The sequence below is a fragment of the Grampus griseus genome (assembly GCF_964374135.1).
Source record: "Grampus griseus genome assembly, chromosome: 14".
Taxonomy (NCBI): domain Eukaryota; kingdom Metazoa; phylum Chordata; class Mammalia; order Artiodactyla; family Delphinidae; genus Grampus; species Grampus griseus.
The window spans coordinates 5,087,096-5,110,210 of NC_139008.1; the positions used below are offsets into that span (position 1 = coordinate 5,087,096).

A 23,115-nucleotide genomic window follows, 5' to 3' on the forward strand; every position below is an offset into this window, starting at 1 on the left:
TTTGAATTTATAACAACTGAATTTATATTCACCAACATATAAAACCTGTTCCTTCCCTTTATGTTGACACACATTACAGCTTTATACATTGTGTGCCCATTAACATAGATTTATTGTTGACCCTTGAACAACGAGGGGGTTAAGGGTGCTGACCCACACCCCACACAACCACGCACCCCCAGCCCTGCACACAGTCGAAAATCTGTGTATAACTTTATAGTGGGCCTTCTGTATCCATGTTTCTGCATCCAACTGTGAATTGTGTAGTGCTATAGTATTTATTGAAAAAAATCTACATTTAAGTGGACCTGTGCAGTTCAAACCTGTGTTGCTCAAGGGTCAACTATACAATTTTTTAATGTGTTTGTCTTTTAAGTCATATAATAAATAAAAAAGGAGCTACACACAAAAATACAGTAATACTGGCTTTTATTTTACCTATGTAGTTACCAGAAATCTTTATTTCCTCATATGACTTCTAGTTACTCTTTAATGTCCTTTTATTTTAGCCTGAAGGACTCCCTTCAGCATTTCTTATAGGGCAGGTGTACTGGCAGCAAACTCCCTAAACTCGTTTATCTGAGAATGTCTTAATTTCTCCTTCATTTTTAGAGGACAGTTTTGCTAGGTATAGAATTCTTGGTTGATGGTACTGTTCTTTAGCACTTTATATGTGCCATCCCACTGCTTTCTGGCCTCCATGGTTTCTAATGAGACATGGAATTGTTATTCTTATTGAAGATCCCTTGAATGTGATGACTTGTTCTCTCTTGCTGCTTTCAAAATTCTCTATCTTTGGTTTTTGATAGTTTGATTATAATGTGTCTTGGTGTGGATCTCTGAGTTTATCTTACTTGGACTTTGTTGAACTTCTTAGATGTATAGATTCATGTTTCTCATAGATTTGAGATATTTTTTACCATTATATCTTCAAGTATTCGTTCTGCTTCCTTTTCTCCCTCATCCTCTGGGGCTCTCATTATATGTATGTTGGTCCACTTGATGGTATCCCATAAGTCCCTTAGACTTCATTCATTAATGTTTTCATTCTTTTTTCTTCCTCCTCCTCAGATCGGATAATTTCATTTGACCTCCCTTCAGGTTTACTGATTATTCTGTCTGCTCAAATCTGTTGTTGAAACCCTCTTGTGATTTTTTTTTTTTTTTTGGGTTATTGCACTTTCAGCTCCAAAATTCTATTTGGCTCCTTTTAATAATTTCTATCACTTTATTGGTCTTCTCTATTTATTGGGATATCATTCTCTCAGTTTCCTTTGGTTGTTTGTCTGTGGTTTCCTTTAGCCCTTTCAGCGTGTTTAAGACAGTTGATTTAAGGTCTTGTCCAGTAAGGCCAATGTCTGTTTTCTCAGGGACACTTTCTTTTAAATATCTTTTGTATCAGTGCATGTAGCATTCTTTATTGTTTTTTATTTGGTTTGTAATTTTTTGTTGAAAACTGGACATTTTGAATAATAAAAAAAAAAGAAGAAAATAGAAAGGAAACAAATGACAGATGCTGTCTAGGTCCTGGCAGACTGGCTCTGTGTTGGGGCAGGTCCTCAGCCTGGCCACTGACAGCTCTGCCTTAGCCTTCACTTCCTGCTTTGCTGAGCATGAGACTTGCCAGAGGTGAAGCCTCTGTTCTTCTTGGGCCTCTTCTGAGTGTGTGTGCTTCCCTGGGCATGCAAGTGGCTCTCTAAGTTTCCCTGTTTGTGTAATAATAGCTTTTTTTAAAAAGCCCATATCCCCCCAAACCCCCCAAATTTTACTGGGCTTTTCTGCTAAAGCTCCAGCCTGTCTGTTATTGCCTCAGTTGGGATTTTTTATTTGCCCCGGGCAGCAGCGCCTTGTCCACTTGGCTTTCGTTGTTTCTGAGGCACGTGAAGCCTCTTCATCCTGATAGAGCCCAAGTTAGGTGGAACAAGGGGCACCACCGCAGCAGGCCTTCCGGGAAACCCCAGTCAGGTCAAAAAGAAGCACAGTTTCTGGGGAAGAAGGTCACTGTGCTCCCTCTGGAACCAGCACCCACTCTGGCACATGGGTCATCTTTTTTTTTTTTTTTTTTTTTAATTTATTTATTTATTTTTGGCTGTGTTGGCTCTTCATTTCTGTGCGAGGCTTTCTCCAGTTGCGGCAAGTGGGGGCCACTCCTCGTCGTGGTGCGCGGGCCTCTCACTATCGCGGCCTCTCTTGTTGCAGAGCACAGGCTCCAGACACGCAGGCTCAGTAATTATGGCTCACGGGGCTAGTTGCTCCACGGTATGTGGGATCTTCCCAGACCAGGGTTCAAACCCGTGTCCCCTGCATTGGCAGGCAGATTCTCAACCACTGCGCCACTAGGGAAGCCCCACATGGGTCATCTTTAAGATGTGCTGCAAGAGAGGTAGGACATGAGTAAATTAAAGGCCACAAAGCAAGTCTGCCTGTTTCAGTGGCCTTCCTTCTGGTTCTCTTTGGTTGCTATAAACCTTTTCCACCCTCCAGAGTTCTGATAAGGTTGATGCTTACAGTTTTTTTGACAAGATTTTCAGTGTTTCTAGGGAGGGACAGCCCCGGAGGTCCCTACTTCGCCATAAAAGGAAGGACTGAGTAAAGGCCAGTGAGGTGGTGGTGACTGGTGGTGACTGGTGGTTATAGTAGGGTAGTTGGTCAGAGGATTCCGTGCAAGAGCTTAAAGTCAGGGCAGGATATTCATTCACAAATACTGTCAGTTTTAAAATTTGAGACCGTTTTGGCATTATTAGTTTGAGAGAGATGTTTTATGTATTTATTTCTACCTTTATTATCACAAACATTAAATTTATGTTAGTGTTTGTACTTTATAGGTTATATATTAATATTTATTTCAGTTAAATACTTACCTTTAGTTTTCAACGTTCTTTTTCCTACAGAAGGTTTGAAGTCTCAAGTCGCCCGCCACAGTCTAAATTATATACAGGAAATTGGACATGGCTGGTTTGGAAAGGTAAAGTTCGTTCGCTTTCATCTCTTCCCCTCCTGCTTATACTGTTTAGAATTTAAAGCTAATTAAGACGTGTGTTACGTGACATTCCACGTACTGTCTACACACTGTGGTCCCAATTGAATTTCTCCATTGGCCCCTGAAACCATGTGGAAGTGTGAGCGTCAGCATTCCTGGGTGTGTGAGTTTTTCCAAGAAGGTCTTTTATTTCTATATCAGAGACTTTTCTAGTTGTTGGCAGACAACGGTAAAAAGGGAAAAAAGATGGGAATTTTAGAAGCTTTTTGTCCTCCTCAAATTATTTGTTTCTTCTTTCTTCTCCCCCTTCCCTTATGACACTTAAACCACTTTATAATAGATGGGTAGCATGGTTATAATGAAAACCATTGTGAAGAACTGTTGTGTTTCTCGTAGCCTGTCAAGTGACCTATAATAACACACTTTGTTGATCTTTTTACCACAGAAGGAATGATCTTTTTTATAACAACTGTTTCTATGATGGAGCAATCATTCTTTGTAAAAGGGTGTAACTGAGTGATCATTGCATCATAAGTAGGGCGGCCACGACCAGAAGATGTATTTGCTCTGTAGTCAACCATCTCATGCTTCTGTCTTTCCGATAAGAGTTGTTTGTCGTGTATCTTTCATGTCGTCCAAACTTTATTAGTTACCGGATCTTCTAAGCCATTTAGCAAAACCTATTATGTGTCAGACGTTGTTCTTGGTGCTGGGAGTATGATGTGGAGGAAGATGGTAAAGTCCTGGCCTGTGGAGTCCTGGGAATGTAGCAGCAAACAGCTGGAACCCTTGCCCTGACAAAGCTGAAATTTCTAGTTGGGGCTGGGGGGTGATCAGACAGTAAACAGTCAATGGTAGGAGACAGGCTCAGAGAGGGGTAGGGGAGCCAGGGGACATGAGGTATTTCCTGCATTTAGAGACTTTGACTTTTCCTCAGAGGGGGCTAGGAAGGTGCTCCAGGATCTGGGGATGAGTGACATCACCTGGCTTACAGGTTGAGAGGATCGCCATGTTGTAGAGGGCCACGGGGAAGCAGGGAAATTGGTAAGAAGGCTGCCGCAATTGTCTAGGGAGAGTTGCAGGCAGGCTTGGACCTGGATGATAGCATGGAGAGGTCGAGGTTCCAACAGGAAGCACACAGGACTTGGGATGGAGCAGATACGGAGTCTGGAGAGGGAAAGAAGTTAAGGATGACGGCTTATGGCCCGATTGGCAAGAAGCATGGAGTTGCTGTGATCTGAGATGGGAAAGACTAGGGAGAAGCAGACGTGGAGGAGGAAGGTGGGTTCACTTTTGGATACATCAGGGGTGAGGTGGCTCTCAGATGTGCAAATGGAGATACCATGTAGGCAGCTGGAAATGCAAATTGAGAGTTCAAGACAGAGATATAAACTTGGGAGAACTCAGTATAGAGGTGGTACTTGAGGCTAGATGACATCACCGAGAATGCTAACACAGAGGAGAGGGGGAGGCACAAGGACCGAGCCCTGAGGCCCTGCAGCGGGGAGGTCAGCACAGTCAGGGAGACCCTGTGAGGGAGACGGAGAGTCAGCCAGTGAGTAGGAGAGGGCACAGGAGAGAGGAGCATTATTCTGAAGGTCTGAGGAGGAGCTCCAGAAGATGAATTGCAGTAGATGCTGTGGACACACTGAGCAAGATGAAGGCTGGGAGAATTAGGACCCAGCAGCATGCAGTCCATGGTATCCTCAGAAGATTCAGTGCTTGTGACCTCAAAAGGGCCATGTCACATCCTCACGTGTGGTGGGTTCCAGGGAGAAACTGGAGATAGCACATTTAGACAACTCTGTCGAGGAGTTTTAATCTAAAAGGGAACAGAGAAATGATGAGCTGTTTGGGCCCATCCAAGGGCCAAGGGAAGGGTTTTTGATTGTTTTTTTTTTTATAGTATATGCTGCTGTTTTAGCATGTTTATATGGGGGGGGGGACTGATACTGTGGGAGGGGGTGTAAGCGTAGGAGGGATCCACAGCATTATTGTAGGACTTGGTCTTAGGCACAGGGACAGTTTCTCTCCTGAAATGGGAGCAGAAACAGGATGTGTACACAGGTGCAGGTGGATTTGGTGTTAAAATGAGCAGGTTCACTTTTGATCATTTTACTCAGTAAATAGGAGGCCCGTTTGAAATGCAGGAGTGAAAAGATGTACGTGAAGTTTGAGCAGGAGGAGAATGTGGGAAAGTATATCAACTGGGGAAATGGGGGTGGTGGTGAGCAGCGCTGAGGACCCTCACAGATTTAAAGTGAGACCACTCATCATGGCTTTTTTCTACTTTTGATGCTTTTTATTGTAGGCAAGTAGATGGATTTAAGCAGCACCGAGGCTTGGCTGAGCTAATAGACCTCAGTGAGAGGGCACGGGGGTGATGGGAGTGAAGGGTCGTGGGCTCTAAGCTGTCAGGGAGGAGAGCGGGGCCTGCAGTCAGGGCAGGAGGGTGGAAAAGCGGGATCATTAGTGGATTGGGGGGCAAGTTGTGCACTTGTTGGATTAGACTGTTGAAGTAAGTGAGCTGGAAATCGAAGGACGGGTAGAGAAGAAGTTAAAATTCAAGGTTTTGGCCATAACATAATTACTAGCTAGGTCTAGACCCCTGGGAGTGTTTGCTGAGAGGCTCGTAGGAAAGATGAGCGGGAGTGAGGTCAGAGAACTGAGAGGTCCCGGTGTTGAGTGAATAGTCCCTGCATACGTTGCCCTCCAAGGATGACAACAGTGCTGGCTACAGAGAGAGAGAGACAGTGAGCCAGATCATTGCCTGGTCCCCTAGTTATTCTCCCCTCTTTGCAAATCAGCACCATGGACGTGTTAGGCTTGTTATATCTGTGCAAACTCGTTATTTGAAACAGAGAATATGGCTTAGTTAATTATCAGAGTTTCCTGTTCTATGCATTTTTCTGCCCTTATATTCCTAATATAACATTAAATTCTGTTCAGGTTCTTATTCTCTATTTTCAGGGCATTAAAATTAATCTATTTTATAAAAATATAAAAAACCTATTTTAAAAGGAAGCCTTTTAGTTTTGACCATTCTCAAATTAGGTAAAAATCTTTACTTCATCATCATTTTCATCTTAAATATTGTATTTTGGAGTGCCTTTGTATTGTCCTATATTAATACTTAATATATCGCTTGTAGCTTGTTCTTATTTTCATTTGCATTTTGTGTTCTGTTAATTTCAGTGGAGTGTTTTTTCCCTGTGTTTTGACTGAAGCTTTAGTACAAGATAAAGGCCTGGAATAACTGGCATGCCATGGATTTTTAAAGCTATAACGCAATGATAGTTTGTACGCTGGCTGTCAGTTTATTTTGTCCTATGTGAAGTAGACATAACAAAATAACACAACTCAGTTGAAGTGTTTTTGAGAAATATTCGGGTTATATTTGAACCAAACTAATAAATTACTCTTCTGTAATGTCATTGGCAATTTCTGTTAAAGTATAAAACATTTTTAAGTAAATAGAAAAGAAGTACATATAAATATATGAATGTTGTAAACATCTGATGACTGTTTTAAAACTTAAGGAAAATATTTTAGCTTTCCAAGCTTTTCGTGAGGTAGAATTTAAAATAATAGAAAGCCATCTGACTGTTGCTTAATTTGTTTTCCTGTATTCCATTTCCTGGTAAGTGTAACATACTTCTTTATCATGTTGATGGAAGTGAAGTGAAAAACTATTCTTTGGTTTTAGGTGCTCCTTGGAGAGATCTACACGGGCACTAGTGTAGTGAGAGTAATAGTGAAGGAGTTAAAAGCAAGTGCGAGCCCAAAGGAACACGATACTTTTTTGAAAAATGGAGAACCATACTAGTAAGTAAACCGTAATGAATGTTTTGTAAACGTGGTCTGTGGTCTGTTGAAAATCAGGTGTTTAAAACGCCTTTGGGATTTCTGCTTGTAAAATACAAAATTTAAATAAGATCCAGAGTCTCATAGCATAAGACCCAAAATGTCCAGGTTTCAGCTGAGATCACTGATCTTTCCAAGAACCAAGAGAACTCAGCTAAGTAAGAAAAGACAACAGATGGTGGGAATGTAATTTGGTGCAGTCACTATGGAAAACAGTATGGAGATTCCTCAAAAAACTAAACGTAGAGTTGCCAAATGGTCCAGCAATCCCACTCCTGGGTGGGTCCAGCAATCCCACCCCCAGACAAAACTCTAATTTCAAAGAGATACATGCACCCTTCTGTTCATAGCAGCACTATTCACAATAGCCAAGACATAGAAACAACCTAAATGTCCATCGACAGAGAAATGGATAAAGAAGATGTGGTACATTATATATAATGGAATACTACTCAGCCATAAAAAAGAATGAAATAATGCCATTTGCAGCAACATGGATGAACCTAGAGATTATCAAACTAAGTGAAGTAAGTCACACAGAGAAAGACAAGTATCATATGATATCACTTATATGTGGAAGCTAAAATATGACACAAATGAACTTGTTTACAAAACAGAAACAGACTCACAGATATAGAGAATAGGCCTGTGGTTACCAAGTGGGAGGGGGGCCAGGGTAGTGATAGACTGGGAGTTTGGGATTAGCAGATGCACACTGTTATATATAGAATGGATGAACAACAAGGTCCTACTGTTACAGCACAGGGAACTATATTCAGTATCCTGTGATAAACCATAATGTAAAAGAATACGAAAAAGAATGCATTTACAACTGAATCACTTTGCTGTACAGTACAAATTAGCACAACATTGTAAATCAACTATACTTCAATAAAATAAACACACAAAAAATAGAAAAGACAACAGATACCAACACCAAGATGACAGAGATGTTAGGATTATCTGACAAGGATTTTAAAGCAGCTGTTGTAAAAATGCTTCAATGAGCAATAAATTTTAGTACCCTGGGACTTCCCTGGTGGCATAGTTGTTAAGAATCCGCCTGCCAGTGCAGGGGACACGGGTTTGAGCCCTGGTCTGGGAAGATCCCACATGCCATGGAGCAACTAAGCCTATGTGCCACAACTACTGAAGCCCACATGCCTAGAGCCTGTGCTCTGCAACAAGAGAAGCCACCGCAGTGAGAAGCCCATGCACTGCAACAAAGAGTAGCCCCCGTTCGCCGCAACTAGAGAAAGCCTGTGTGCAGCAATGAAGACCCAACATAGCCAAAAATAAAATAAATAAATAAATTTATATTTAAAAAAATTATAGTACCCTTGAAACAAATGAAGAAAACAAAGTTTCAGCAAAGACATAGACTACATAAGGAAGACCAAAGCGGACACTTTGGAACTGAAAAATATAATAATCAAAGTAAAAACTCAGTGGATGAGTTCAACAGCAGAATGGAGAGGACAGAGGAAAAAATCAGTGAAGTTGAAGATAAAACAAGAAATATCACCCAGTTCAAACAACAGAAAGAAAATATGCTTAAAAAAATGAAAAGTGCCTCAGGGACTTGGGGGACTTGAACAAAAGATCAAGACATCCCAGATTGAAAGGAGATAGAAAGTGGATAGAAAAAGTATTTGAAGAAATATTAACTGGAAAATGTTCCACATTTTGAAAAGACAAACCTACAGATTCATAAGTTGATCAAATCTCAAACAGGATAAACCCAAAGAAATTCATGCCAACACACATCATAATCAAACTTCTGAAAATGAAAGACAAAAAAATCTCAAAAGCCGGGAGAAAGAAACACCACCTCACCTGTAGGGGGGTTACATTGAAAAGAGGACAAGTCTCAAATCAATAACCTAAGCTCATACTTCAAAGGACCAAAAACAGAGGAGCAAATGAACTCAAAGCAAACAGAAGGAGTAGATATTAAAGATAAGAGCAGAGGTCGATAAAATTGAAAACAGTAGATAAAAATCATTGAAACATAAAGTTGGCTCTTTGGAAAGATAATAAAATTGACAATCCTCTAACAAGACTGACAGAGAATAAAAGAGAAGACACAGATTTCTAATATCAGGAATGAAAGAGACCCTACAGACATCAAAAGGATAATAAGGGACAAACAGCTCTACGTATATATATATTTGACAACTTAGATGAAATGAACCAATTACTCAAAAAGCACAAACCACCACGACTCACCCAATATGAAATAGGTTATTTGAATAGACCTATAATCATTGAAGAAATGGAGTTTGCAACTTAAAAACTCTCAAAAAGAGTCCCCAGGCTTAGACAGTTTGACCAGAGCATTCTACAAAACGACTAAAGATGAATTAATGCCAGTTCTACACAATATTTTCTAGAAAATAGGAGGGAACACTTGCTAACTCATTTTATGAAGCCAGTATTACCCCGATACCAAAACCTGACAAAGTGCAAAAAGGAAAACTGTAGACCAATATCTGTCATCGATGTTGATGCAGAAATTCTAACCAAAATATTAGCAAATGTATAAAAAGTTATATATCATGACCAATTGGAATTTATTCCAGGAATGCTAGTCTGATTCAGTATTTGAAAATCAGTCAGTGTAATCCACCATAATTACTGGGTAAAGAAGAAACATCACATGATCCTGTCAGTTGATGGAGAAAAACATTTGACAAAACTCCACACTAATTCATGATAAAAACTCTTTGAAAACTAGAATTAGATGAGAATCTCCACTTATTAAAGAACATCTACAAAAAATCTACATCTAGCATCATACTTAATGGTGAAAGACTGAATGCTTTTATCCCTAAGATCAAGAAAGACGTAGATGTTCGCTTTCATCCCTGCTATTCAATAAGAGCCAGAAGTTCTAACTAGCTCAATAAGGCAAGAAAAGGAAACATTCAGAAGCCTGTAGATCAGAAAGAAAGACCTAAGTGTCTGTGTTTATATGCAGAAAATGTTTATGCAGCAAATCCCAAGTAATCTCCGGAAAAAAAAAAATCCCCTAGAACTAGTAAGAGAGAATTCAGCAAGGTTGCAGGATGCATGGTCAACATACAAAAGTCAGTTTTATTTCTGTGTACTATCAATGAACATGTGGAAACCAACTTTTAAATAAAATAACTTTTATATTCACTCAAAAACAAAAAAGAAATACTTAAGTACATGTACAGGACTTGTATGCTGAAAACTATAGAAACTGATGAAAGAAATCAAGGTCTAAATAAACAAAGAGACATACCATATTCATGGGTTGGAAGATTCGTGAAGATGTCCGTTCTTCCCAGTCAGATTCCTGCAATTCCTATCAAAATCCCAGCAAGATTTTAAAAACCTATATACAAGATTATTCTAAAATTATATATAAAGGCAAAAGTAGGATAGCCGAAACAATTATGAAAAATAAGAATAAAAATTGGAGGAATCAGTTGACTCAATTTCAAGACCTTATATAGCTACATAATTAGGACTGTTTTTGGCAGAGAGACAAAACTCAACAGTAAAAAACAAAAATAAACAAAAGACATCAAGTGACACCAAAGAGGATCTGTGGATAGCAATGAAGAGATCAACATCGTTAGCTAGGGTAATTACGATCATGATGAGAGACCACTTCACAAGTATTAGGAAAGCTAAAATAAAATAGCAACAATACCAGATGCTGGTGAGGATGTGGAGAAACTGGATCTCTCACACATTGCTGGTGGGAATGTAAAATGGTACAGCCACTTTGGAAAATAGTTTGAGAGTTTGTTAAAAAACTAAACATACGCTTACCACTGTATGTATTAGTCAACGTACTCCAGAGAAACAGAGCCGGTAGAATCTGTAGATAGATGGATGGATGGATGGATGGATGGATGGATGGATGGATGGATGGATGGATGGATAGATGGATGGATAGATAGGTAGATGGATGGATAGATAGATACATAGATGAATGGATAGAGGGATGGATGGATGGATAGAGAGGTAGAGAGAGATGGATGGATGGATGGATGGATGGATGGATGGATAGATAGGTAGATGGATGGATAGATAGATACATAGATGAATGGATAGAGGGATGGATGGATGGATAGAGAGGTAGAGAGAGAGATGGATGGATGGATGGATGGAGAGATAGATAGATGGATGGATGGATAGCGAGAGAGAGATAGATGGATGAATAGGTAATTTATTTTAGGGAAATGGCTCATGCAGTTATGGAGACTGGTAAGTCTGCAGGGTGGACCAGCAGGCTGGAGACCCAGAGCAGAACCACTGTTCAGTTCATGTCCAAAGGCCATCTGCTGGCAGAATTCCTTCTTCACTGGGTGAGGCTAGTCTTTGTTCTTTGGACAAAGCCCACCCACATTTTGGAGCACCGTCTGCTCTTACTGAAAGTCCACTGATTTAAATGATGATCTCATCCAAAAACACCCTCACAGAAGTGTCCAGAATAGTGTTTGACCAAATATCTGCACTGTGGCTCAGCCAGGTTGACAGAGAATTAACCGTCACGTCTTGTAACCCAGCTGTTGCTCTCCTCGGCATCTATCACATAGAAATGAAAACTTACTTCCATGCAAAATCTCTTGTGTGATTATTTATAGCGGCTCTATTTATAGTAGCCTCAAACTGGAAAAACTAAAATGCCCTCTATAGGTGACCGGTTAAACAAACTATGGTCCATCCAGCCATGGAATCCTGCTCAGTAGTAGAAGGGAAGGGACTGCTGATGCAGGCAGTGACTCGGGTAATCTGGAGGGCATTGTGTTGAGTGAAAAAAATCAATCTCAGAAGGCCACATACTGTGTGATTTCACTTACATAGTATTCTCAAAATGAGAACATTATAGAAAAGGAGACCAGGTTCGTGGTTGCCAGGGCTGAGGAATGGTTGGGGGCGGCGGCAGTGTGACTATCAAGGGGTAGCAGAAAGGGGTAGCATGGGAGGTCTTCGTGGTGGGGGCAGTTCTGCATTTCTGTTGAGTGGTGGTTGCACAAATCCACACATGTTGATAACAGGACTTGCAAGCCACACACACACCGCACCCTAGTGTCAGGGCCCTACTTTGGGGATTGCACTGATTGTGTCAGGTGTCACCAGTGGGGAAAACTGGGTGAAGGGGACATGGGACCTCTTTGCACTATCTTTGCAACTTACTCTTAATTCATTATTGCTTCAGAATAAAGTTTTGAAGTTTAAAAAGCCATTTTGGCATATCTTTTTTTTTTAACTTTGTTTTAGACAAAATATTTTCCAAAAAGAGTTTGTGTACTGTGATTTATGAAAATAGTATATAAGCTAGATAGTCTAAGAGGTAAACTGAGTATTTTATTATGTGGATTGAAAGTGCTCATGGAATATAGTTTGCCTTCTTTTAAATGATGCTTCCAAATGATACCTATAAAGTTAAATTACTAAAGTTAAAGATTCTTATGTTAGGAGATGTTTTAATTTGTGAAAATGTTCGCCTGATTGGCTTTGAATTACTTAATCATTACATGACTTAGAATACATCTGTTAAATAGAATCTTGATTGTGCTCTTTTCAGTTGATTATATTTAAATCGTTAAGAACGTTAAATTTGCGGTCACTGTTTGAACAGTTTTACTAGCCTGCTCCCTCATGAACAATGCTATGACTTTTATTTTTACCAGTACTCTTCAACATCCAAATGTTCTTCAGTGTGTTGGACAGTGTGTAGAAGCAATCCCCTATCTTCTGGTGTTTGAGTTCTGTGACTTGGTAAGTTTTCAGTAGAAATTCAAAGTCAAGTATTCAGAAGTTTTTACCGAAGTGTTTTTGACAGATAGAAATGCTGGATGAGGGACTGCTTTCACTTCTGTCCCAGGTAGTTAATTCCAAAGAAAAATTATTAATAAACTTGATATATTAGCTTTCAGTGGGTTATATTATAGTAACCCCCCCCCCCCCAAATCTCAGTGGCTGATAAGAGCAAAGTGATTCTCATTGGCTCTGGGTCAGCTTCAGCTCTGTTCCAGGCTATGTTCACCTCTACCCCAGGGTCAGTGTTTTATTCTATCTGTAGATGCTGGGGAGAAGAACGTGTGTTCTGGTGATCTGTACAGTATGTCTGTATGGATCTTTTGGGTCAGGTTTATGAGGCTGTTCAGATCTCCTGTATCCTTCTGATTTGTGGGGAGGGGGCAGGACAGAGGGAGCCTGGGTCAGTTTTCTATCAGTTATTGAGAGGCATGTTAAAATTTCCTGCTCTGATTATGGATTTTCCTTATTTTTCCTTATAGTTCTAGTTGTTTTGCTTTGTACATTTTGATACCCCGCTGTGTCAGGGATCCAAATTTAGAGTTGATATAACTTCCCTTAATTTGAAACTTTTATCATTATGAATGCAATCTCTTTAAGATTAAAAGCATTACTGAGGATTAAGTCTATTTTTATTGATGTTAATTTAGTTAGGCCAGCTTTCTTTTGGTTAGAATTTGCCTGGTTTATCTCTGTCAGTCCTCTTCTCTGGTTGACATCTCTTGTAAATAGCTTACGGTTAGAATTTTATTAACCTGTCAGTCTCGGTCACTTAACATGGAACAGGTCATCCATTTATGTTTATTGTACCTATGAGATATTTGGAATGTTATGTGCCTGTTGTGTATTATTTTTCTTACCTGTTTCAACTTTTCTTTTTTGCTTTTTTTCTAGCCTTCTTTTAGATTCTTGAATTTCTTTGTTTGTTTCAGTTTTCCCCATCTACTGTTTTAGATACTGTTTCTTAATTTTGTGTATGGTTACACTAGAAGTTACAACATGCATATTTAGTGTAACAAGGTCTAAAATTAATCAATATTTTAACCCTTCTCCAGAGATGCTGGGACCTCATCAAGCTCTCTCTCCACGTAAAGAAACCAGAGTTAAGCCTACTTTTCTGTGCCCTCCCCACGTTTCCCCCGTCGTGGAGGGTGCTTCCTGATTGAACACTTGGTGTAGAAAGGCAGCGTGCTGTTCTCAAGGGACCCAGAGAGAAAACTGGCCATTGTCCTCTAGGCCTCCTACTTAGAGGGAGCAGACATGTGATAATTGCCATTTAGCCTGATTATTTAATAGAGTCACGAGAACGAAGAGGAAGGAGTTCGCAAGGATGTTTCTCATAGTTTTATTGCGTAGCTGGTTTTGATTATCTCAGAATTATCAGAGCTGGTATGTATGACCTTACTTATCATGATATGAAAATAACTCCTTTTAGTCTAGCTCTTGGTGACCAGTATGATAGGTGACACAGCAGGTGAGGAAAGAAGACCAAAGATGCATTTTTATGTGATAAGACAAGTCTGCTTGTCAGAGTTCTGCTTTTCTGAGACATTTAATGGTATCTTTTTTGAGTCCCTAAGCTCCTGATATTGATTATAAGTAACAGTGGGAACGTTCTTTATGAGTGACTGTAGCAGAAATAACAGCAGAACCACCATCTTCTTGAAGTAGCACGTTCCCAGGCTAATCGAGGTGGTTTATAAAACTAGCTCATGTACTTTGGCATTTTCTTATTCTTTACCCTGTTTGTCCATTCCTGAAAGTTTTACTAGACAATGTTGTTGTTTTTCCTGGAATAGTAAAAGCTTAATGTTTCTTCCAAGTGGGTTCAGGTAATGGGTTTAGTTTTAGTGCTGTTCTAATTTGTTTTTGCTTTTGTTTTTTTTTTTAATTTTATTTATTTATTTTTGGCTACATTGGGTCTTCGATGCTGCGCGCGGGCTTTCTCCAGTTGTGGCGAGCGGGGGATACTCTTCATTGCGGCGCGTGGGCTTCTCATTGCAGTGGCTGCTCTTTGTTGTAGAGCACAGGCTTAGTTGCTCCTCCGCATGTGGGATCTTCCCGGACCAGGGCAGGAACCTGAGTCCCCCACATTGGCAGGCGGATTCTCAACCACTGTGCCACCAGGGAAGTCCCCAACATTCTTTGCATAGAATTTTTCCCTCATACTTTTCTATCTCAGATTTAAATGCGTATTCTCCAAGTACTGACACTAGACTAAGTATTCAGAATATACATATTTACTTACCTACATTTCTGTTGGCTTTCATCTTTTGAGATGAAGATTATGGATACAGCCCTCCAGAATTAGGAAATGTGACTTCTTGAAACACATTTTATGTGACTCTCCTAAGTCATGTTCACTCTCCTCAGTCACTCCTGAAGGCTGAGCATCTGGAAAGAGCCCATCCCCACCAAAAGCTTTCACTGGCAGTGAGAGCGAATAGCCGTTTTTATTTAAGTGCACTGCCCAAGGGTACATTGATCAATAGTAAAATTGAAAAACAATAATTTTCCTCCCCGAAATTAAACTAGAATTTCCACAAGATCTGGCAGTTTCACTTCTAGGTACATATATCCAAACAGTTGGGAGCAGGATCTCATTTTCATGCCCGTGTTCACAGCAGCATTATTCACAGTAGCCACGAGGCAGAAGCAGCCCAGGTGTCCATCAGTGGTTGAACAAATAAAATTGGGTCTATCCATACACTGGAGTATTATTCAGCCTTAAAAAGGAAGGAAATTCTGCCACATGCTGCAATGTGGAAGAACCTTGGGGTCATTATGCTCAGTGAAAGAAGCTAAGTCACAAAAACACAAATACTGTAGGATTCCACTTATATGAGGTCCCTGGAGTGGTCAGACTCACGGAGACAGAAGGTAGAAGGGTGGGTGCCGGGGGCTGGCGGGAGGAGGGGTTGGGGGAATTAGTGTTTAATGGGGACAGACGTTCAGTTTGGGAAGATGAAGAGAGTTCTGTGGATGGACGGTGGTGATGGCTGCACAGCAGTGTGAATGTACTTGATGCCACTGAACTGTACACTTAGAAACACTGAAGGGTGGTGATTTTATGTTACGTGGTTCTTACCACACAAAGGACATTGGTAATTACCTACTATTATGGAAGGGGCTGTACCGCTGTTAACTCTACTTGGAGGAGGCTGGTATGCCCTTGGGAAATCTGTCAGTCAGCACTTGGAATGTCCAGCCTCATATCAAGGTAAAGGCCGTTAACCCAGGGAGCCCCCAACCTTGCCAGGCAGTGATGTCACATTTATCTCCGAGGGCAGTTTCGTTCTCATCATCTCTGGACCCTAGTAAGTTGCAGAGGGACCAGCTCCTGAGCAGCAAGGGCTGGGCCTCGACCGGGGACACTGGCCCTGCAGTTAGGTCCTCAGGGCTCAGTGTGTGCAGAGACCAGGTAGCAGAAACGGTCAACTCGTGTCAGGCCCATGAGCCATAGAGGTGCCTTCCTGCCTGGACTGCAGGGACGTTCCCAGCACACCCCAAAGCCTGGCTTCACCTGAGCCCTGCTCCCAGCCTGGATGCCCCAGAACCCTCCCAGAAAGAGGCCAGACTGAGCAGAGGGGCGTCATTCAGGGCAAAAGCACCTTCTGGCCAGGGTCCAGAGGCCAGAGGCCTGTAGCCCAGGATTGGTAATCAGCAACTGCAGGCACAGTGAAAGGAGCCACTATCTTCACATGTTCTTAGTAGGTCAGGAGCTATTGAGTGAACATTGGCCTTTTCCGTCGTCACCAGGCAGTGACCATGCTCAGTGATAACATCGTTTAAGGAGAAAGGAGAGAATATTTTCACACTTACTTAAGTCATTCCTTGTGAGATGGAATTACCAGTCTCTGAAAAGCACTTTATCTTAGAATTTTTATGAAAGAAAATGAAAACTCTTCTGAGTTTGGTAGCTGGACCAGAGTCACCGATGTGTACTGCTGATGGTGCAGTGTTCGTGAGGGGAGAGATCACTGCAGGGTGTTGTGTGTAACTTGTGGCCATAGGAGGTACACTGTGCTCTCACATGTCTATGCGGGCAAGATTGTTTGGGGGTAAGGGTCACTCAACAGAAATGTATGAGCACCTGTTGAGTACAAAGAGCTGTGCCCAGTGCTCTCAGGAGGACGGGTGAGTCACCCTGACCCTGCCTTTTCTGCCTGTAGAGCCAAGCGGGCCTGCCTTCAGATGCTGGTCCTGCCACTTACTTGTGTATCACCTTGGAGGTTACCTGACCTCTTTAAGCCTCAGTGTAGACATCTGTAAAATGGGAGTGATACTGCCCACCCTGTAGGCATAGTAGGTGCTCAGGAAGTAGTAGTTATTTTTATTCATTTTTAGTTTCTTAATTGATCATAATTTAAAGGTTTGAGTAGTTCTGTGTAGCAATTCTAACTAGGCTCACTGGCTCCTTTGGGAAGGCTTCACAAAAGAAGTGGTGTTTGGTCTGAGTGTGGACAGGTGGGTGGATGGACTTTCCTCCGCAGGAAAGCGTCATAGGAACAGCGTGAGCCAGGCAGGGTAGCTCAACTGTGCGTGTGGACCGGGGTGGGGGGGTGGGGCGATAGATGGTCCCACAGTGGGTGGCGTGGGGACCGGGTGAGAGAGCACTGCGTTAGGAGAGGCTGGGTGGCATCCGCTGGGAAAGATCAGTTGGAAAGGTGACAAGCCGAGACCAACTGCTTGGAGGCCAGACTGCAGGCCCAGGTAAAGACAAGGAAGTAGATCACCTCCACTCCGTCTTATCTCCCATGACAATCAGCAGTTTCTTCCTCTGTCACCAGACTCCGAAGCAAGAGATGATAGTCTTTTCTTTGCAAGGGAGCGATCTTGGTGTCGTATGCAGATTTCCACAGTCCTCTGCGGGCCGGGCTTGCTCCAGCCGCTCAGGAGAGACAGGGAGGCAGGGTCCCGGGCTCCCAAGGCTGTGGGAAGCTTGTCCGCTGCCCACAAAGGGGTGGCGGTGTGAGGAGGGAGGGCTCTGACCTGTGCCAGGCCTTGTGCTGGGCCTGAGGTGTTTGCTTCTCCTTCACCAAGTCTTCTTGCCTCAGTCTTCTTCGTTTTACAGATTAGAAAACCGGGCTGCAAGAGATGAAGGGCCTCTCGGGCCCACACCCATGCCCAACCTCAGGACCAGGCTTTCTGTCTTCTCTTCTTTGGTTAGTTGACTTGCCTGATGTCACATGATTGCTTGTGGCAAAGTGGGGATTTTAACTGATGGCTTAATTTTATTCTGTGTACTTCTATATCAGGTAGTTTAATGGCTGTACGTTTGTCTTCCACCAGTGGGAAGCCTCCATTTTCGAACTGGCCTTTTGTACAGAAAACGCCTAGTCCATGTCCGTGTCTTATGTGTAAATGAGTTCGTTACATAAGCCCATGCACTGGGGCCCTCCCAGGCATACAGAGATGGGTGATGTGTCTCTGCCACTCGGGAGCGGGAGTAGAAAAGAAAGGACATGGGCTTACTGTGGAACAGAGGTGCACGTGGACGGTGTCTCTCACTCGGAGCCAGCGGGAGGGACACGTGCAGAGCAATGACACGGCGTCATCAGGCTTGGAAGGGGGGTGGCTGGTGGGGGCGCCACATCCCCGGCCCTGCCAGTGGCTCCCTTCCCCACACGTGGCTGCTGCCCTGGGCCCCGAGGCCCTGGCTCTTTGTGAAAATAGATCCGGGCCTTGGTGATGGGTTGGATGTGGGCGTCTCGAGAGAGAGCAAACTCAAGAATGAGGACTTTGGTTTTGGCCTGATCCACTGGGAAAGCGGTGATGCCATTTCCTGAGATGGAGCAGATCGTCGGAGCTTTGCACTGGGCGTGTTAGGTTTGAGGTGCCTCTCAGGGCATCTAGGGAAGGGTGTCAAGTCCGCAGCTGGACAGATGAGTCTGGGGCTCAGGAGGTGGAGGGGTCTGAGTCAGAGAAATGTATGAGAGATGATTTTCAAAGCCACAGGGTGATAGAGTCACCCGGAATGAGTGTCACGGTGAGGAGGGATGAGGACCACAGACAGAGCCCTGGGCGTGCCGACGCCCACAGACCAGTAAGAGGGGGAAGGTCCAGCACAGGGGCCCCAGAAAGGGGTGGCCAGTGAGCTCGGAAGAAAGCCAGGAGACCGGTGGGGAAGGAAGGAACGGACCCCTCACTTGGTCCTGCCCAGCAGGAGCAGCTAGAGCCCAGCCTGTTGGGGGGCGAGGGGTTCGAGAGAGATTGGGGGGCCAGGAGGCAGGCCAGCCAGCGCAGACCCGGCTTTTGAGGCGTCTGTCCGTGAAGAGGGGAGGGAAGTGGGGTGGGAGCGGGAACAGGGTTTGGAGGCAGAGGGCGCTTGCAGGTTCTTTGTGGGATTCACCTGAGAGGTATTTGAGCAGAGAAGGGATGGGCTCAGGGAGAATAATCCGTGATAACAGAAGGTGCTGTGCAGGTGTGGATGTTGGGGGGCGGGGCGGGACTCGAGTGGTGGAGGGAAAAGTAGGCACAGTCAGAGGGCTTGAGGGAGTTAAGAAACCCTCGGGCTGGGGGCGTTCCCAGGGCTCCCGCCCTACCTCCCTGTTTCACTTTGTCGGTGGACACCGAGCACACGCGGCTGTTGCTGCCATTCTTTCCTCCTTTCACTCAGATTTTTTTTTTTTAAATCTTTAAAATTTTCGGCTGCGTTGGGTCTTCATTGCCGTGCGCGGGCTTTCTCTAGTTGGCGGCGAGCGGGGGCTACTCTTTGTTGCGGAGCACGGGCTTCTCACTGCGGTGGCTTCTCTTGCTGCAGAGCACAGGCTCTAGGTGTGCGGCCTTCAGTAATTGCGGCTCTACTGAACCTAGAGCACAGGTTCAGTAGTTGTGGAGCACAGGCTCAGTAGTTGTGGCGCACGGGCTCAGTAGTTGTGGCGCACAGGCTTAGTTGCTCCGCGGCATGTGGGATCTTCCCGGACCAGGGCTCAAACCCGTGTCCCCTGTACTGGCAGGCGGATTCTTAACCACTGCGCCACCAGGGAAGTCCTCAGATTTTTGTTTAAAAACATAAATTTTCCTCTGAAATCCTTCTATTAAATGTATAAACAACTAATTTTTCAGTTAGAAAGCTATTTACTTGTTGGGTTTTTACGTTGTAGTGGAGTTCATTCATTGTTCTCAGTGTCCTGTGAAAAGCTGGCCGAAGCCCTCATGGCAGCTGATGCTGGGATTTATGGGGGCCCTTGTGAGTAACCCTCTAAAGGTCTTCGAGTGACTCATTCCAAGAAGTCGGCCAAGGGGCCCGCTCTGGTATCTGAGATCTCAGTGTAAGCACTTTGCTGCCATCTAGTGTCATACATTTTTCTTTTTGAGTATTTTGCAGAGGGGCGCAGTTTGGGGAGGATCTGAGAAATTTTTAAAACTTGGATAAAGGAAACTTTATTTTAGTTCAGAATACATTGCTGTTCTCAGTGTTTTTCTCTTCAAATAATGGACCAAAGTAATAATCCCTGTCTACTCACTAGGCATCATTAAAACATAAATAAAATAAGCCAGATATCTAAATACAGCTTTATCTGTTTTGGATAGAATGAGTCAATTTTTAGTACTTATATAATATAAATTTTTTTCTGTAATTAAAGATTTTATGCTGATTTTTCTTTCAAATGGTGGTGCCAGGAGAGCTCTGAGGCTCTTTGTAGAACACAGAAGGAGTCCCTCCCAACCCATCACAGGCCTCATCCTTGGGAAACAGTCATGGGCTCCTCAGTAATCGCTCATGTTTACTCCCCAGGTTAGAGACGTCTTTTCTGGGGTCGCGCTCACTTTGCGCCCCGCCCAGTGCGGGTTGGGAGAGGCCTTTAGTGTTTGTCAAGCTGGAAGCTTCCAGAGCGTTAGCAGTCTGAAGCAAAATCCCCTTCTGTTCATTATACTTTATCTTCTAGTGAAATCTGGGGAGTGGCCTGTTGTGGGGAGAAGATAACTTTAGAACGGTGAGTGGTAAGGAATATGCTTTAGGGAACCTTGAAAAATAACTACACCCACTCTGCGGTTCCTGCCTTCATGGCCAAGGTCACTTGGGAAGTACTTGCTGTTTGCCCGAAGCTTCTGTTTGTTTTGAGAAGTGGCCAGATGCAGCACAGCACAGTCCTACTTTTGTGTGAGGGTAGTTTTTTCCTTAGATGGGTATTGCAAGAAAGGGGTTAGACAAATGCATTTAAGTGGTCATTTCACTGGTAATGTAAGTAAACTTCAGCTCTTTGTTTTCATATTTCGTTTCCATATGAACTACCGTACGAAAATCCCATCAGCCTGTAGCCTGGTGCTTTTTGCTGGAGTTTTTCTGGGTTAATTTAATTGTCGCCCAAAGCTGGGTTTATTCCCACCACTCCCATGCTGGACAGAGCCTAGCCTGGGTGAAGGTGGGGTTGGCACGGGGAGGGGCATGTATTTTTAAAGGGGAAGAAAAGGTGTCTGTTTCTCCGCTGGAGCAGCTTGTAATTGCTAGGGGAGCAAACGGGGAAAGCACCACGTTCTCAAAGAAATAGGAGGATGGTGACGTGGGCGAGCACACACCTTGGTCCTGAGGGGAGCAGCTGCTGCCCTGGCAGAGCAGTTCACTAAGTTTGGGAGACTCCTCCACAGCTGTGTGATTGGCTTGAATTTACTGGACACTCATTCTTATAGAATAATCGATTTGATCTACGTGCTAATTTGGTTCACTCACCAAATAGAGTTTTCTTGGCAAGTTGGTAAACTGTAGAAGTGCAGCTCCACTGTTTGTTAGCTCTGTGGCCTTGGGCAAAGTTCTTAACCTCCCGAAGCCTATTCCACATCTGGAAAGTGTTTTAAATTGTGAGAGTTATTTGAGGGCAGCAGGTGTGGAAACTCCCAGAACAGTGCTTGGCAAACATTCGAAAGCCCCGGTGGTAACAGTTATTGATATCAACATTATCGTTCATATTAAGATGATGGAAACTGGGAATGAAAACAAATTTAGGTTCTTGGTGTGGACCTAGAAGTTACATTAGAATGTATTTATTATGCAGTGTGGACAAATGCTAGTAAAGGAATATTGTGTTTTAAAGTTTAATTCTGGGAGGCATTTGCTATCTTCAGTAGCAGTTATGAGAAATGTATCAGAATCTTTAATTGGTTGAGAAAAATTTCCTTCCTCTGGAGTCTTTTTTGACTCAGATGTAAAGAAAAGTGAAAGCTGTTGACTTGCTTTCTAAATTTTATTAACTGATTGTATAAAGCTTAAACTTGGAATTAAAGCACATCAATAAATACTTAATCATGTGGTAAGCAGAACGTGGAAGATTGCCTCAAAAGTGTATTTCCCAAAAGAGATACACTGTCCCCCAAGACATACAGCCCTAAAATTAAAGTCATGAAACAAAAACAGGATAAGATAGGGGAGTCTTGTGCGAATACGTGGGGTACTCGGCATTGAAACATGCGTGCTGGGTGTCTGAATGTGAATTTGCCCATTTTCCTGCCCGTGCTGCTGTCCTTTGAACAGGCTTATTTAAATTAACATCACGAATTTTTCTGGAGTGGCTAGAATGCACTTTCTCGCAGTGGTCTCTGGGCAACACAGGGCCCTGGGGAAGCCGGTGGAGAACTGAAGCAGTTACCGGCGCTGAGAGTACTTTTTCTTCCTCTTCCCCCCGTTTTTCTTTCCTCATCTCCCTCTCTGTTGCTCATGAGTGCTTTGGTGGTGGCCTTTGTGGTGTGATGTTCTCCTGGGATCCCTGAAGGTGGTGTGACTGGCACTTCTTTTACTCTCCATCTCATCTCTTAGTTACCTGGAAATTTCTGTACTTCTGCACTTAAATTGTGCATTATTGCCAATTTATCTTTTTTAACTGTTGTTATCTCTGTGTTTATATAACAAAGGTAAACTAATGTTTAATTTAGAATGATCCTAAAAGGCGAATAGTGTTTTCTCTACCTTTGAAGTAAGTATTTGGTTGGAATTGCTTTTTTGTAATTTCAAACTTGTTCGGGGTGAGCTTATTCTTTATTAAGCTCAAAACAAAATAATTTCCAATAAGTAATCTCAGCCATCTCGGTCAGCTGAGGCGTGTGTGGAGATGCCCGTTTGTTCCCCCGGTCCTCTTTGGAAACTGACCTGGGCTGGTTTCCGCAGGGCGATCTGAAGGCTTACCTGCGCGGCGGCGAGCCCGAGCCGGCGCGGGGGGACGCGCAGACCATGCTGCTGCAGAGGCTGGCGTGCGAGATCGCGGCGGGGCTGGCGGCCATGCACAAGCGGCACTTCCTGCACAGGTGGGTCCCTCTGCTCGCGTGCACCTCCCGCACTGCTGACCCCAAAAGTGTGGGAAGAGGCCCTGCAGGATGCTCAAGGAGGACCGGCTGTAACGTGAACTCTCGATGTATAAACAAGGTGTCCACTCCTGCCCAGTTTCAGAATAAGGGTTGAGCGGGGCTCTATTTAAACCAATTCCCGGGGAACAGAGTGCCTTAATACAGCCTAAGGCCTAGAAATTATTCCCAGAATT

General features: G+C 43.3%; 1 protein-coding gene across 1 annotated transcript in view; it reads left to right on the plus strand.

Annotated features, from left to right (window-relative positions):
• LMTK2 (lemur tyrosine kinase 2) overlaps positions 1–23,115 on the plus strand; it is an 81,090-nt gene that overhangs the window by 30,760 nt on the left and 27,215 nt on the right. The window contains exons 4-7 of the mRNA XM_082671105.1: positions 2,892–2,965; positions 6,687–6,805; positions 12,517–12,604; positions 22,746–22,882. Coding sequence (XP_082527231.1) covers positions 2,892–2,965; positions 6,687–6,805; positions 12,517–12,604; positions 22,746–22,882 — 418 coding nt within the window. The remainder of the gene's footprint in view (positions 1–2,891; positions 2,966–6,686; positions 6,806–12,516; positions 12,605–22,745; positions 22,883–23,115) is intronic.